At 41.3% G+C, this 17086-nt stretch overlaps 1 protein-coding gene across 1 annotated transcript in view; it reads right to left on the bottom strand.

The window, feature by feature from the left end:
- Positions 1–17086, bottom strand: part of LOC138208353 (NMDA receptor synaptonuclear signaling and neuronal migration factor-like) — a 58771-nt gene extending 41685 nt beyond the window's left edge. Inside the window, exons 1-2 of the mRNA XM_069166185.1 lie at positions 17035–17086; positions 1122–1241 (exon numbers count right to left, since the gene is read on the bottom strand). Coding sequence (XP_069022286.1) covers positions 1122–1192 — 71 coding nt within the window. The 5' untranslated portion in view covers positions 1193–1241; positions 17035–17086. The remainder of the gene's footprint in view (positions 1–1121; positions 1242–17034) is intronic.

Raw genomic sequence — 17086 nt, 5'->3', positions numbered from 1 at the left:
TTCAGGCCATGACTCACACACTCGCAGCTAAATGTCATTAGTGTTAGTCATGAGTCCAGCTGGATGTTTGCGGATGTCACAGAGGCCCAAAGCTGCATAATGAGTACACAGCATGCATCAAAAGGACTAACCAGTAGAGACCTGATGACATAATTATCTACTGTACAGATCAAACGTATCCTCGGACACGTACAACAGAAAAAGGCAAAATTAACCCAAATAAGTCAGAATGAAATATAAAAAGGCAGTTTTTTTCTTAATTACAAGTGTTGTTGTGTTTTTTTGCTATTGATTATTTTCAGTCTGTTTAAACTGTCGATAACTTTCTCGTTTATTTAAATTAATTAAGAATGTTTGGTCTAAAACTGAGTTTCTCAGACTTGCAGGATGATATTTTTAAAAGGATGTGTTTTCTCAAACCAACAGTCTGAAACTTAGATATGTTCCAATTATAATGAACAAACAGAGAAAAATCTGAATAAACAACTCATCAAAGGTCTTAATTATTCAGTGCATGTTACTGTTTAAGAGATATATGTGGGTTAAAAATAGCCCAATTCAAATTTTAGTTTTGGCTCTAGGCTATCGCTAATTTTTCAAAATAAAATACCAAGAAATGTCGTTTTATGAAAGTAACTTTTACAAGCTGAAGTCAAATACTGAGTGAGGGCAGGATATTAGCAGAAATACAACATAATATTGCCAAAAAAAAAAATCTTATTAGACATTCCGATATGGAGCTGCCATGCCTCACTGATGGACATATTAATCCCCAAAATAAAGCTTATTAAAGGTTACTGAAACGTGACTTCTAAAAGCAGCAGTTATATTCAGGGAAGATTCAAGCTCATAACCCCTGAAAAGATAAGATTCATACTGAAACAAAAACGGGTAAAAGAATGGAATAAAAAGGAAGAAGTCAAAGTTCATAGAGAGTTCAACTGAACATGCAAAAAAAAGCAGTTTTAGCTCCGCGTGGGTGAATTTACTGTCGATTAAACTAAACCATCTCCATAAATTCACCCATGCGTGGCCCTAATCAGTCAAAACATCTAAAAGCGTACCTATTATAACCCCCCCCCACCCCCCTTTCCGCCCCCTTCCCCGGCGCAAACACTCACCGAACTTTTGCGGCCACGGAAGAAATCGCGTCACTCCTCAGATTCTTCCTTTTGGACACCGCAGTTCCCATGCTGAAGTGGAAACGACCCCGGAGCGCAAAACGCGGACCATTCCACAGTCTGATCGGTGGGGGGGTGGGGTGGGGGGGGAAACACACGAGGAAAAAAATAAAAATAAAACCACATCCAGCATCCAGCGAGTCACGACTTCAACGATCTCTCATGGATCTGGTTTCATTGTGTTTTGGGGTTAAAAAAATAAATAAATAAATAAACAAGAAAAGAAAAGAAGCTGAATGTTCCAGAAGAAGCTGCACAAGGCTCGGTGTTGGAGCAGCAGCTGGAGGATGCAGAGACTGGAGAGGAGAGAGGAGAGAGCGAGTGGAAGCGCTGCGCTCCGCTCCGCTCTCATCACCACACTGAAGCCTCCGGGAAGGAAGACCAGACCATAAAAGGGAAGTCGGAGACCGCCCGCAGGTGCGGGGTGGGCAGCAAGCAAGCGGCACGTGGGAAGGGGAGGGGAGGGGAGGGGAGGGCAAAACACGCGAAGAGGTGTGGAAACCCGAGTCCTCCAGTCATCTTACAGTTTATGAAGGGGTTGTTATTATTATTATTATTATTATTATCATTATTATTATTATTATTCTACATTAAATGCCTTTTTGGCGGCTTTAACATGCTTCAAAACTTCACGAAACTTGGCCCAGGCGTCAGTCCTGGTGAAAAGAATCACGACTTTTGGGTGGTTACGCGAATGGGCGTGGCCAAATGACCTACATGTACGAAATTCGGTGTATCCTGCAGAGATCTTTAAAAAAAAGTGAACAGGAAGTCCTCCATTTTGAATTTAGTTGCCATTTTTTGGCAATTCGCAGGTGTTGTACTTTAACAAACTCCTCCTACAGATTTTATTATCACGTATTATGTGTGCTGTGAGCCTGACAAACACAAATTGCAGGCATTTTCATGAAAAGTAAAAACCTTTGAAGCTTAATTTTGTTATTCTATCTATGCACAACTTTGTTTGCAGTACCCACTGAATGCATTTAGATTCTAGAATTATCTCTTCGTAGTTTGCATTGTTTTTGTTCCTAGTGGCACTCGGTGGTATTGCAGCTTTAAGGCACTTCCGCGTCGGCCTCATTTTTCAAACCTGGAAGCAACGAACACTTTTACATACAGTCTATGTTGCAAACCAGCCACGCAACTAAACTGTAATTCGTTGCAAAATCAGTACGATCACTTTAGAAACAAACATTTGATCAAACTACAGGCAATTCCACTTGTTGTTTTTCATTCCAGTCACTCTTCTCACCCGTAAAAATCACTGAATCCTTTTTACTCTTTACTCATTACAGCAACAGGTGAGGCCCGTTGGGACTAAGCCACAGCTTAAGTTTCATCCAGCTGTCTGGCTCATTCAAATAAAGCAATCAGAGTCCGCCTCGGGGATCAGGTTGTAGATTAACACATGCAAAGCACGGTAAACAAAAGCGGCTCATTTGACTTTCATTTTCAGTCCCATCAATGTGTCTAATGACCTGAGAGGCGTGCAGACATTTTTTGGGGGGGGCTCTCCGGGGAAACAAAATCTATGTCCACGTCAATATTCAATCAGTGTAGAAAAAGAAAAAGAAAAAAAGAGAGAGAGAGAAAAGAAAAGGAAACTCATTACCTCTTTGTGATTATGAAAGCTCGTGAAATAAACTCGGTACAGATTACATCCTGTACTGCACATAATGCCCGTCGACTCAAGACCCGGGCTCAGACTGTGAATCAATGCCTTCAATATAAAGAAGGGAAAAAAAAAACACAAAGTCACTGCTAATTAAGTGTGTGGGCACAGCCGACTTGGACAAGACGGGCAGTGTGAAAAATACACTCTGTGACTATATTTTCCTGCATGGTCGGTCAAATCAGGATAACTTGAGTGACTGGAAACGGCTTCCAAAAAATATACGCAAAAGAACACACAGTGCACAAAAACAACTGAATACACACTGGTCGAAGAGGGATCGTCTTATTGTAGTTGTATTATTTTGAAGTGCGGGCACGAAATGAAAAGATGACTCAGTCTGGAGAAGCTTGGCAGGAGAGGAATTTCCCAACAGGACAACGATCCCAACATGACAACGATCCCACCAGGACAACGATCCCACCAGGACAACGATCCCACCAGGACAACGATCCCAACAGGACAATGATCCCACCAGGACAACGATCCCAACAGGACAACGATCCCAACAGGATAACGATCCCAACATGACAACGATCCCACCAGGACAACGATCCCAACAGGACAACGATCCCAACAGGACAACGATTTCATCGATGCTGTGACAATCGCACAAGATGTTTTCAAAGACAATAAAAGTGAAAGATGAGACCTGACGAAGTACGTTCCCAAAATCCAAAAGGAATACTGGAGGAGCGTCGTAAAGTTGAAAGGTCGAGGCTTCGACTTCCAACCCCTCTGAGGATGCCCTTTGGTATCCGGCTCCGAAATGTTTTGCAGCTTTAAGTCCAGACTTGGACTTGGCGATTCGACCACATTGTGATGTCATAGAATTTAAGGGGCTGAAGCAGTGCGTAGTTCAGGAAACCCCCTGAGGTCGGGTCTCTGGTGGCAGTGGTGTTGATTGGATGAATTCAATTCAAATTATATGGTGCCGGATCATTAAATGAGTCGTCACATGGCACTTCACACCATAAAGTCCTTTACATAGAACCTTGGGAATAATATGAGCAACAATTCAGAAGACATCTGGCAGTGGCAGGAAAACATTTTTCAGATATCACCGATTCCAGTTGCCGTGGCCAGGACAATCTGGTCCTCATCAAAAATCTCTCACAACTTGATAACCAACATCATTTGTCTGATCTGTTGGTGTTCAAAATGCTTAAATATACAAACTATATATATAAAACTGTTCCATGAAAATCAAGGTGAGGCAGGGTCACAAAAAAACTCAACTTAAAAACAATCCAAGTCACTCCGTGAAGCGTTTCCCAAAGAACTTCTTGAAAACTTGGACTGAATTTAAGGAAGCTCTACTGCCTGTATGATAAGAATAGAAACAGATAAAAGGTAGCGCGCTATCTGTCATCACAGCCGCGGAAATAAGACGTCTCACCGGATTCGACTTCAGAGACTTTGTACCCGCTTCGTTATCGGCGTGCGGGGGATGGGGGGGGGGAGAGATGAAAGGGGAAGAGTTCAGTCGACAGATTTACATCACGCTCCCGGTGTTTCATATAGGCTGCCACACTTTGACTTAATATCCCAACGGCAGTCGATTCAGCTCACTCACCTTTGATTTTCAGATATTTACCTAAAAGCCTTAAAAAAACAAAAAAAAACCTCATTTAATGCAGTTAAGAAACCTTGAATGCCCCAGATCAAGTCATATCTCGATGCTACCGTTACAAATAAGGCTTCGGTAACAGGTTTGACCTCCAACAGAGGGGAAGGAAAAACCCGCCTTTAAAAGGAAAAAACCTCAGACACAAGAATTTTAAAGATGCAGACATAGTTTCATATGTCTGATTTTGATTGGACGACCATATCGGTCTTTTAGCAGCAAAGAGTACAGCTGCAAGAATTTGAACTAAACCAGGGAAAGAAATCACATCACGCTGTTTTTTGGGTTGTTTTTTTTGGATTTATTTGAAGATTTTGTTGATTACTTACTTCTAATGCTGAAGATGTTCTCCGCATTTCAGCCACGGACACGTCTTTGTATAAATTCACGACTCCGAATGGAAAAAAGAGAGAAAAAATACAAAATTCAATCAATACTCCTGTCCTACAAATATCTTTTATTCGTGTCGAGGGTTTGGACCACCTTGAAAGCTGGCGGCATACAAATATAACTGCCATGTTTTATTTGAGAGATAAATCGCCAGATTTGGAACTTTCCTTATTGGATTTCCAGTCACAGCTGAAGAGGTAAGTCTTATTCACCGGTGTTGCTGCTGCCAGGTTGCAAACAAGATACGGATACAACCAAAACCAAGAAAGGTAACTGGAGAGAGGGGAGTTCTGCACGTCTATAAATAACGCTATAACGCTATAATCCATCCATCCATCCGTCCATCCATCCATCCATCCATCCATCCATCCATCCATCCATCCATCCATCCATCACCCTCTTTCCTTCCCCCTCTTCGCCCCTCCTCCTGTGAGCCCGATCAGTTGAGGCGTTAACAAAATCGACTATGAATATATTCAAATTTGCCATCTGTTTGTTTTTCTGATGGTCGTTATTTCGTCCAGTGTGTCGCTCCCACGCCCGCCGCAGTGACAGATCTTCACCGCTCAGGCAAAACAATCAACAAAAATGTGTGGATCTGCTCGGTTGTTTTTGGGGGGTGTCGTAACTGCTGCAGAATTTTTTTTTTTTTTTTTCATGAGGACACTAATGAGTGGCGATCGTTGTTTGGCTGCGGAAGGTTGAAAAATGGCAGCGTGATGCTGCTGATCAGCTGTTACGGATTTAATTCACGCCTTCGAGAGAAACCACACGGCTGCTAGTCGAGCGCCGAATTCATTATCACGGAGTGGAGAATCGATATACTGTTTAACTCAGAAATGATTAGCTTTATTTCGGAGCTATCGGTCTGTTTGTCCTGAAATTGCGAGCGCCAATTATCCGCAGCAATTAATTTACTAATCTAAACGGTTTAGAAAATAATTAAGATGACGTCCTGTTTTGATCAATTCCACGGACGCTCTGCGGTACATCACTCCGGACTTCAATGTTAATCACGAAGTGAAATGCGTCGTGTAATTTATTCACGGTGTAACGTAGATACGATTAACGTCAGCATGCAAATGTGAAGCTGTGAGAGTTTCCAATCAATCACATCAACTCCACTCAGTGCAGTGGATGTTAACAGGGAAAGGAAATTCCATCTTTTTGATTTGAATTTCACTTCGGAGTGGCTTTTGGATTTTATTTCTACTTATATAAACATACATTTTATGTTTGTCAAAGGAATTATAAATGGTAAAAATCTAATTTAGTCGCACATTGTGTTTGTCACGGGGCTCTTTCTGTCTTCAGTCGCCTTTTTCCTCCGGAGGTTTCTAGTTTTTGTTTTGTTCAGAACTTCACTCGCTGTTGTTCATTTCAGTTCTCAGGGATTCTTTTTGGTAAACTTTCTCTTCTTACAGATGAGTAGTTTTTCTGTCAGTCAGTTCCCCTCTGGCTCCAGCTGCAATCTTAATTAAAGGATAAGTCGGACACATACCGCCTCATTATATGAGAAAAAAAAAGAAATCCTTTCAACAGGACACACCTGAGCAGTAACTTATACTTTTTAATCAGTCACTAACTTTTGCATATTTGAAAAAAACGGGCCCCAACATTAAAATGTGAAATGAAAGAAAGTATAAATATTGTGAAATAAAAGCTAAAAATCCAGTCTGTACTTTGTTTTGTTTTTTCCTGTGAATCTTAAATTCAAATGTCTGAAGTAGCAAAAACATTCAAGTTCACTTTCCTGTTTTACAGTTTTGGAGGGAACTGTACTCGACAAATCGTAAGAAAAATCCGATCACGTTCGAAATGTTTTGACGATTATTGAAAAAAATAGAATATTTGACATCTATTAGACGATTGCAGTTTAAATGTTGAACTTTAAATCGGACCACACACTTACAGCGAAGACTACAACTCTGGGTTTTACCATTTTCTTCAAATAAACATACACCAGATTTTTTTTTCCCCCACAGCCTTTTTCGTATCAGCTCTGTGGCTAACTGTCCTCTCCGCTGCATTTCAACTCAGGGTTGGAGAATATTCCTCCCCACCAACCTGTAGAATATATAAAGACCTGCCGCTTACGGTGGAAATGTCGTTTCACAGCCGGACACAAAGAGCCCATAACCCCGCAACTCTGAACATGTTTTTACTTGAAATTTTCAGCAAAATTTCTCTTCTATTGAATGGAGGTGAAAAAAAAGAAGAAGAATTAAAACAATTTTTTTTTAAAAGACCTTTTGAAAATGTCGAGGTGTCCTGAGGTTTTACTGTCAGGGAGACGAGCAGAAAACGAGGGTGTCATGATTTAGTTTCTGAGAGAGGACGATAAGGAGCCTCTATTAGACATCGCACTCTGAGCGGGTTCAAGCCAGGCACCGAGACGTAAACTACTCAGGTTTTGGAAAGCGGTGATGCTAATCAGTTTGACAGGTTTCATATCTCGCAGCAGCAGGACCTCGGGTCGAGCATTTGGACATCGCAGCGTTTAAGTGAGAGATGATGTGACTATAAAGGAAAAAAAGGTGGTCTTTCTTTTACAACTCAAATTCAAAGCTATAAACCCATCTGTGCTGAGTGCTCGACACTCTGGGCCTTTTTCCTGCCACAGCCTCACATGGTCTGGTGCGACCTAATGACGGCTAACTTTAGTACACTCTAGGTGGATAATTACGGAAATGGGATTTTGCTGCCGTCATGACTCCACGATTATGACATTAACCCACGTCTACGAGGGTGTATGTGTGGACCCCACAGACTGGATATAAAAGTGGACGTGGCTTTCGGGTCTGTAAAATGAGGCCAATGCGGAAAATGCCTTAAGCTGCAATACCACCGAGTGCCACTAGAGGTCGGCTCCAAAAAGCCTCCTCTCGTGATATTCTAAGTCAATACATTTTCTCCATGAGTTATCTCGGTGTTGTTCGCTAAAGTTGTACGACTTGTGACTTCATACTTTTGGCGACGTTATTTTTGCTCAAACCAACGAGGTCATACATGACCACCCACGACCAAACTCTGCAAAAACGACTTTTTCTTCTTTTCTTCCTTGTCTAGAAAATGATAAGCGTTAAGCCTTTGGGGATGAGAGGTGGAACGAGTTCAAGAAACTTATATCGTTTATCCCAAAATTCGATTGTTGTGCAGCTTTCCAATCACACGATTTAGACCAAGATGTCGAAATGAGCCATCTGGTTGTAACAGTACAAAAGTGCCAATGAGTCAGTACATTACATTTAGTTACAACTAAATAGAACTGAATATTAAACTACTACAATTAAATCAGGTAATTTACAAGGAGGTATACATTTTTGATTTACCTGGTTTTACTTCTTACAGTAAACAAACTAGTGTAAATACGTACTGTAACACTGTAGGACTCGGACAGTTAAATAATTGGGGCTACGAGGCCGGTTGCAGGTTTGGTAGTAAAGAGGCGACGTCCATCACAAAAGGCTTCGAAGTCAGAATAACATGAGGAGAGGAGGGAGTTCCCGGTTTTGCTAAATCGACATTCGAAAATCCCATAATGGCCATAACAACGGAGATTAACTCCGGAAAAATAACAAAATACATGGAAATGTGTGTGTGTGTGTGTGTTTCTGTAACAGGGAGGGGCAAGTAATAACATGCTTTGTGCGTTGTGGTCATGAATAACTCCCTCCCCGTGACAAAAACACGTTTATAGCCGTGATATACCACGGCTTGTATACGGGGCTGTAAAATGACAACGCTGACGGGAGAGAGGACAGTGATGGAAAGTGGCTGCCGGATTCATCGGCTCGGCGTGCGAACGGGAAAATCAGAGCGGAACGTAAAGGCATAAAACACCGGAGAGGCTGCCCGTCCAGCGAAAATACAACATGAAGTCATTTGACGGAGCAATGGACCAAAGAAAAAAAAACGGTTTTATTTCTTAGAATAAACCCAGCTGTTGTGTTTTCAGGGTCATTTCACCACCATCAATTTTAAGCTCTTGTCTTGGTCATTGTTGGGGTTAACCATTCGTGCTATAGCTTGGACTTTCAGGACAGTCGAGGCTATCCAATTATTTCGTCATTTATTTTGATAATACGAAGAGATTTTTTTTTATATCGGCCTTTATATCAAGAAAATAAATAATTTCGTCTCATTAGAATTGTTATGTTTTAACATGTATCTCACCAGAAACGCTCGGCATTAGAGAGGTCTTCTTTTTATAGTTGTGTAGCGACAATTGTCTCGAATCTGGAAATACCTGAACCCATGTTTGTGGGACTCAGCAATTTGACAAAAATATTAGTGCCTGACAGAAAATAAATGTCATGAATGAATTTCAAAACTGGAATTAGCTGAAAAACGCTTTGTCGTACAGAGAAAAGAGCGGCATCACGAGAGACGGTGATTTCTGCTGTTTATTCGGATGTACAGTACGTTGTGAAGCGATCGGGACTTTGGAAATTTATTCACTTAATTCATCGTACCGGCATGTTTTTTTTTTTTAAGGCTGGAGGCATGCAGTGTCGTAGGATATCTCATGCATCTCTCTCTGATTAATACTAATGATTCAATAATTCAACAGAGAAGACGAGGAGGGAATTTGAGCCCACTTGGCGTTAATCTGGTTCTGATCACCTTGTCGTAAATTATTAACTTCTTTTCAAAGAATACTCATAAAGGGTGGTCGGCACGAAGTGGCAGTCGTTGGACGACCGCAATGCGATCCAAGGATAAAACACGAATTGACAATTTTGCCGAAAATAATGGAAATGCCAATATGATGCATTTCTCACATATATCTGTCCTGCAGGAATTTATAGTTATCGGAGAAGGCTTCCATAGGTCCAATTTACAGTCTGTCATTCAAGTGGCAAACAAACAACGGTGACGTCACCCGTCGGTTGGTGAAGGGCACCCTCATAAAGCGTCGAGTTCGGAGCGGTTTCGGACCAGGAAGTGACCATATTTGGACGAGGTGGCGGGGGAGGAGCGAGCGGTGGATCTGACTCCATCTGATTGGAAACCCGACGCCCACCGACAGCTGTAACCTGACTGCACCGCGGGCCTGTCAATCAAACAGACACGCCCCCAAAAACACATCTTTTTTTTAAGCCTTATTTTTTTATTAATGAGGGATTATTTTCAGATGGATCTCCAGAAAACTAATATAAAGGAGTGACTTTAGCTGACAACAAACGAGGTTGCCGACGAGGTTGCGTTTATCTTTGTTCTACGGTTTCGGTTCAAAGCAGCAGATCTTCAACAGGCACAAATCATTTGCTGCCCATCCGATCCCACCAGCGGTACCCTCACCGTTTATCTGGTGGAAGAAGATAAAAAATAAAATAAAACACGTCTCCACGTCATGCAGAAACGATCCGTGTTTACCGCCGCGCCGCTTCCTCTTTGATCTTCACATACAAGGTGTTTATTTTACATTCGGGGCTCTCGTCTTCAGTTCGTCTTGACCTTGCTCAAGGACACGGCCGTCCAATCCAATCTCCATAAGTCAGCCGCTCGGAGGTGAACGTTACGAGCAGCCATTTAAATACACCCCACCTCCTCCTCCCCCCCCCCCCGCCAACCATTCCTCCTCCTCCAGGTCTCCGGGTGATGGATTGTGGCCCCTCTGCTGCCCCCCCTCCTCCCCCACCGACACTCCAGACGCTCCGATAGTTTGGTTGCCATCTAAGAGTCGCGGCGAGCGATGGGATTGGAGGACGTGACGGGGAGACGGGGGTAAACAGATGCAGGTCGTTACCCGACCGGTGGGCGCTGATCATCTTTAGTGCAGTTTGGGTAATTGGATGAGCCGTGTGTCAGTGACCCATCAATGTCAACCCTCCAATCAGATCCCACCGTTCCATTAATGCTCAGGATGTCTTTCACACCATTTCCCTTCTGTCTCTTTCTACCATTGTCTTTTTCCACACACACACACACACACACACACACACACACACACACACACACACTTATCACTCTCCCTCTGTTGCCTCGGACTGAGTCGGGGTTGCGGCTGGTACATCGGCGATGTTGCAAGTATTTACAATGAGTTTTTTCTTAACACAGCAACAACTCGCCAGGACTTATTTCCTTCCACACTTTCATCTTTGTTAAAGTGAGCTTCTACACCTATAAAGTCATAATATCTAATGCAGTATGAAACTAATTTAACATGCTTGTATTATACACTGTATATAAAAAGTGTTCGTAGCTTCCGGGTCTGAAAAATGTGGCCCGATGCAGAAGTGCCTGAAGCTGCAATACCAGCGAGTGCCACTAGAGGTCGGCTCCAAAAAGCCTCCGGCTCCATAGACTCCCATTCAACTTCTCTCATCAAATCCAAAGTGAATAAAATGTGTCCATCAGTTATCTCGGTGTTGTTAGCTAAAGTCACTCCTTCTTATTAGTTTTCTGGAGGTCCATCTGAAAATAATCCCTCATTAATGTGAAAATAAGCTTCAAAAAGCTGTGTTTTGGGGGCGTGTCTGTTTGATTGACAGGCCTGTGGTGCAGTCAGGTTACGTTTATTGGTGGGCGGGACGTAGCATCGGCGGTTTTCCAATCAGATCAGTCAGATCCACCGCTCAACTCCGCCCCCAACTCGTCCAAATATGGTCACTTCTGGCTCACTGTTGGTTGCCTCTTGAGTTGAATCTGGAAGATCCCACTATCAAAGAAAAAAAATACTCCTACAAAAAACGGTGTAAAATCAATAATATATAATTAGTAGTTCGTAATAATGACATGTTATTTGATCCATTATTTTCATAATGAAAAAGTTTAGTTTCATGTCTCTTTTGCATTTTGTTTCATAATGGAAATTCTCCCAATAATGCCTTCAATTTCATGTCAAGTACGACAACTTCCGAGTGAATTTATTTTCACAACTTGCCGACGTGTCTTTGAGTCATAATATTTCACGGTGAACTTTCCAGACTTCTAATGGCCATCTCTTGCAGCGCTCCTGTCATCTCCGTCGATTTCTTCCTCTGACTGATGCCTGCCAACAGAATTAGGCAGGCCTCCAGTTAGCAAGCGTATAAACTCCTCCTGCTCGTCTAAAAAAAAAAAGACACACTAGATCATCTTGACCTAAATATTACGCTGTAGCTGCCAGAACACAAAGGGAACGGATGGATGTTCTTCTCAGAGTTATATCTTGAGTTTAAAGCTCAGAGATCAGATCCAATCACTCGGCGTATCGCCAGTATCATACAACGCTTAACTCGTGGGGAAGTTATCCAGTCAGAAAATACACCGTCGTGGAACAAATAAATGACCAAATAACATATTTTCCTCTCGTTTGTTCCGTCGGCTTCTCTTCATTTTGCTTTTTGGGACTTGTGTGATCATATCTGATGATGTTTTAAGTCATATTCACGCAGAAATATATATAATTTTTTTCTTTTTTTTTTTAAATCAGAAGGGTTCACAAACTTTTAAGTACACCATCGTAAACAAACCCAGATAATCTTAATAAAACAAGTTGTCTATAGAATATTTGTGATCTGACTTCATGCCCCACGTGACACGAGTAGTTTTTAAATATCACAGAAGCTGGTCATCGCAGCTCGTCACCTGCAGCTTTAACGTCTAACCGCTTCACCGTGGCTGTTTTCCAATGTTCAGACTCCCTTCCAGAAATAATAAATGTTCTGGCTGATGAACAAATGCCAGAAATGCCAGTTTAGAACAGTTTTTATTTATTTTTTTGGTGGATGTATTTTAAGATGAAAGATTTATGTATCTTGGCCCCAACTCTAGGATCTGCTATAAATGTCTTGGGGAGTGGGGTAATAGCAAAGGGGGCTTCGGTGGGTCGGAGACCAACAGCTTATTGGGCAGGGGTGGTCCGAATTTTTAGGCTCTTCAGTGTAATTACAACAGATTATACACTGCATTTCTTTCTTCACGTTAATCCCATGTGCTTTGTTGCCTTGGTGCTGAAGGAAGGCCGAGTCCACTACCACCAATACAGAGAATTACTGAACGTAAATATGTTCAGTAGTTACTGCAGGCAACATGCCAACAATAAAGTGTCGTAAAAACTGGGATTTGAGGTCATGGGAGGCACGACTCCACCAAACACATGGCGGTGTTGTTATTGAGGGAATTAGTGCTGTCGGAGTTTCTAGTAAAATGGAGGCAGTGATAAATAACAGAAAACACAGGGAGGGATAATAATATGATAGTAATATGAAATAAACAGGGACAACTAAATGTAATGGTCTGGTGTTTTTTTTGTTTTTTTTAACTGTGATTATCTCAAACCGATTGCACCACAGGCCTGTCAATCAAACAGACCCCCCCCCCCCCCCCCCCCAAACATATCAAAGCTTGAAGCCTAATATCTAATTAATGATGGAATTATTTTTGGAGGGACCACCAGAAAACCTAATAAGAAGCTATGACTTTAGTGAATGACACCAAAATTGACTCGTGGAAAAAAAACGTACCAAGTTTGTATTTAATGAGAGAAGTTGAATAGGAGCAAGAACCTTTTTGAAGCGAACCCCTAGTGGCCCTCGGTGGTTTTGCAGTTAAGGTGTTTCCGCGTTGGCCTTGTTTTTTCAGAACAATAAGGTACATCCACTTTTATGTACAGTCTATGGACTCTCAGCAGTTATAGATAAAAATAAAAAGTGTCCCCAACTGCTATTGCAATGCAAAATTGCGCTAAAATGCATTACCACTGATGGCCACTAGGGGCTGGCTTCAAAAATAACTTGGCTCCAATATACTCCCATTAAATAAAAACATCAACTTCTCATGAAATACAAAGTCAAGTTGCCACTTGCTTTAAACACAAGCATTCCAGAAATTCTGATGTTTTGCGAAAAAAAAAAGGTGTAAAAGTCCGAAGTGAACGAGACAAAAGATATGAACCTGACTGAAGAAGAATTTCAAGCCCTTGAGCTGTCTGACTCTGTGCTCACCTTCTGATAAAAGTTCACTGACCAATCATCCAGTATTTCCCAGAACACTCCAGATTTTTATTTTCTGCCTCACCTCCTTAAATTAGTTCCCCCCCCCCCCCGTCACCCCCAAGCCTGACCAAAATTTATAGTATCACTGCTGTTTCTGAACGGCCCACAAATTACCTTCCCACAAATGGGTTGAGTAAGTATCATCACACAGGATAAAGAAAAAAAAATAAAATAAAAAAGTCCAGCACGCTCGAACTTGGGAGTCACTTTGCTTCCTGACTTCTAAAAAGTTTGAGGATATGAAACAGATTTTTTTTTTTTTAATTATAATTTTAATAATAATAATTAAAACAATTATAAACGTGGATCCACCGTTTTACGATACTTTCATTAAAACTTTACGGAAGGTGAAGAACTCAAGGAACTATTAAGTTTCCTGTCCTGCACCCTGATTTATATATTGATGTAATGCTTGAACAGTGTTGAAAGAATAAGTGCACATCTGAAAATGATTTACCACAGCAGGTTATTTAGTATTAGTATTATGTCTTTCCATAATGTCATTTGCCACGATGTAGGCGTTTTTTACCCTTCGCTGATTTAAAAGGGAACTTCTAACCTTGGATCTAAGTGCAGTAATGCATTTGTGTATCAAATGTGACTACGTAATGCGGAACGCATGCCAGGAGTAAAACTCCGTGATTGAGTTTTTTTTGCAATTCATGCTCTTGATGGTGAATCCTTTGAACTGGCTCCTACATTTCTTTAAACAACCTCCAAAGACTCGGATGAAGCTTCATAATACGGTGGATTTTGGGGAATAACGTTTTATGAAACGTTAAAACCGGTGACTGAAAAATTGTTGTTCCTCCTTAGAAAGAACAAAATGCATTCAACAGTTATCTTTGCTGTAAAAAAAAATAAAAATAAAAGTGTCTTATAAATGGAGCTGTTAGCATGGTTGTAGACTCTCAAGGGCTACAATCTAAGCACACGGTGCATTTAATGACGGATAATCTGAGTGCAAAGTGAGGCACGTGGTTCAAAAGGGGGTCGTTCTTGGTCTCCTCGTCGATCATAGGTGTTATTTTGGGCAGTAAGCAACATAAAGCGATCATTAAGAGACGGCTGAGCTTGCACTTTGGCAGGTTGCCATCACATCGGCGGGTTTGCCAAGAAGAAGGGAAAGAACGATTCTCCACAGAGGAAACACTTCTGCTGGCATGAAGATTGAAGTTCACAGTAATAATGTCTCTGTATGTGTAATCAGCAGACTTGTTTAAGCATTTTGCACCTGCCTCATAAAAACCTTAAAGCGCTGCATCGTTGACTTAAGACCAATTTGTTTTCTTCTTCCTACAGATAACAAAGCGCCAATTATGCACCTGACCACACAGTCATTTTAAGACCAACACGCCCACAAACGCTCAGATGCAAAGTACATTTGCTAATTATATAGCAAAAAATATATTAATAAGTTAGGTGCAAAAAAAAATCCAGCATTTTTTTTAAAAATTATTTTGAGCACAATTTGAAAATTTGCATAAAAGATGGGTGAAAACTTACCAGCTGTTTTTGTTGCTTTACAACATTACATTACATTACACAGAAATATAGGAACAAATAAATGATGTTACAGTGAAGATAAACTGTTCAGTAAAAGTAACAGTTACATGCAGAATGTAAACTGATGAGTTCATTTTTTTTGGGATTGGGATGAAATAAAAATAAAACAAGATGAATGTCGTTTGATTAATTTATTTAAAAAAAAAATCTGTCTTTTATACACTATGATATAGGTCAATAGGAAATAGAAGAAACTGTTATTACTGATGACAACTTGAGTTAAAATGAGTTACTTGATTAAAAAACTTTCATTAAATAAATTTGACTTGAGTAAAATGTATAATAAAGGTTTTGTGCTTTTTTTGTTTGTTAAAGCACGGCATTGATATTTTTATAGACTGAAGAACTTTTTCTGTCCAATTCAGATTTTCTAAGTTCGAAAAAAGGTAAATATAAGGTTTAAGGGAGGCCTAACGCCGGAGTTTTGCTCGGGCCCTGAAATAACTAAATGCGCCCCTGTTCTTCATTCTTTACGGTGCCGGACAGATTGAAAATATAAAAAGTTTCCTCTGCTGAAAACAAGAAGCTTCAATGTCAAAATGTTAATAATCATGGATTTATTGAAAACGTGGGCTTAGTGGACAAAAAAAAAATACTTTAACATCTTTGAGCTACTTTAATTGCCTTGATCTGAATGAGACCTAAGAGACACAACCGAGCCCATCTGCACTCTTTTTAATCAATATTTATAAAAATAATTTTAAGTGAGGTATGTGTATAACATCCCGCAACAGTTGCTATCATCGATCCTCCTGGATCAAAACAGAATTCATCACAACAGCTGGCTGCAGTCGTTCTCCACAAACGTTCCTCGGCTCTCGTCCTTGATCCTGATAATCGTGAACCTGGTGAGTTTTTTGGAGGTGTTACGTCATAATTAGCTGGACTGCATGCAGGAGGACTCGAGATTTATTTTCCCGCCCCCTCGCAGTACCTAGGTGTGAAAACTGGGTGTCTGCGGCGGTCCTGAGGGTCGTTCACGTGTTCCCGGTTGCTGTTTTTAGATGTCTGACGAGCGGGTGACGCACGCCGACAGCCCCACCCTCCCCCCCACATCCCCGTTTAAACTCCTCGACTCACTCCGCGAGCATCGCCGAGCTAAAATAGACACGCTCAGATCTGCGAAGCTGCTATTTATGCCGATAAGTCCGATTTAGTTCAGATGTTCTCTTTTTTTTTTTTTCCCCCCTCGACGGAGTTGGAAAAGAACAGAGGAAGCAACAGGAGGGTTTCACGAAGAGCTGCGATTTTCAGGGAATGAAAATACAGAAAACATTTGACTTGTTTTACGTGAAGAAGATTTCTGCTTGTGGCCTAAATTCTATTTCACATGCACCTGTATGTGAAATAGAATTTAGGCCACAAGCAGAAATCTTAAACGGTCAGGAAAATATCATCCAGCAAACTGGACCAGTCTGGGAAAGGTGGTTGGACGCTGAATAAACCCTTATCCATATTGAATAATCCTGACGGCCCTCTCGACCACCTGCTGCAGGGACAGAGGAGCACTTTCTCCAACAGACTCATCCAGCTGCTGACAGACTAGCGTAGGGTGATTCGCGGCATCCCTTCTTTACTTTTTTAGTGCCTAAGACATTTGTCTGAGCGTACCTTTAAAGTAGTCCATCGGCTCGTCGACTGCCTGCCACGACCTCGGCTCTCC

Source organism: Embiotoca jacksoni, unplaced genomic scaffold (genome assembly GCF_022577435.1).
Source record: "Embiotoca jacksoni isolate LCO1_2020_lvr unplaced genomic scaffold, fEmbJac1.0.p SCAF_37, whole genome shotgun sequence".
Lineage (NCBI taxonomy): Eukaryota > Metazoa > Chordata > Actinopteri > Embiotocidae > Embiotoca > Embiotoca jacksoni.
The sequence above is the reverse complement of the archived record's forward strand: the minus strand, read 5'-3'. Positions and strand labels throughout refer to the sequence as shown.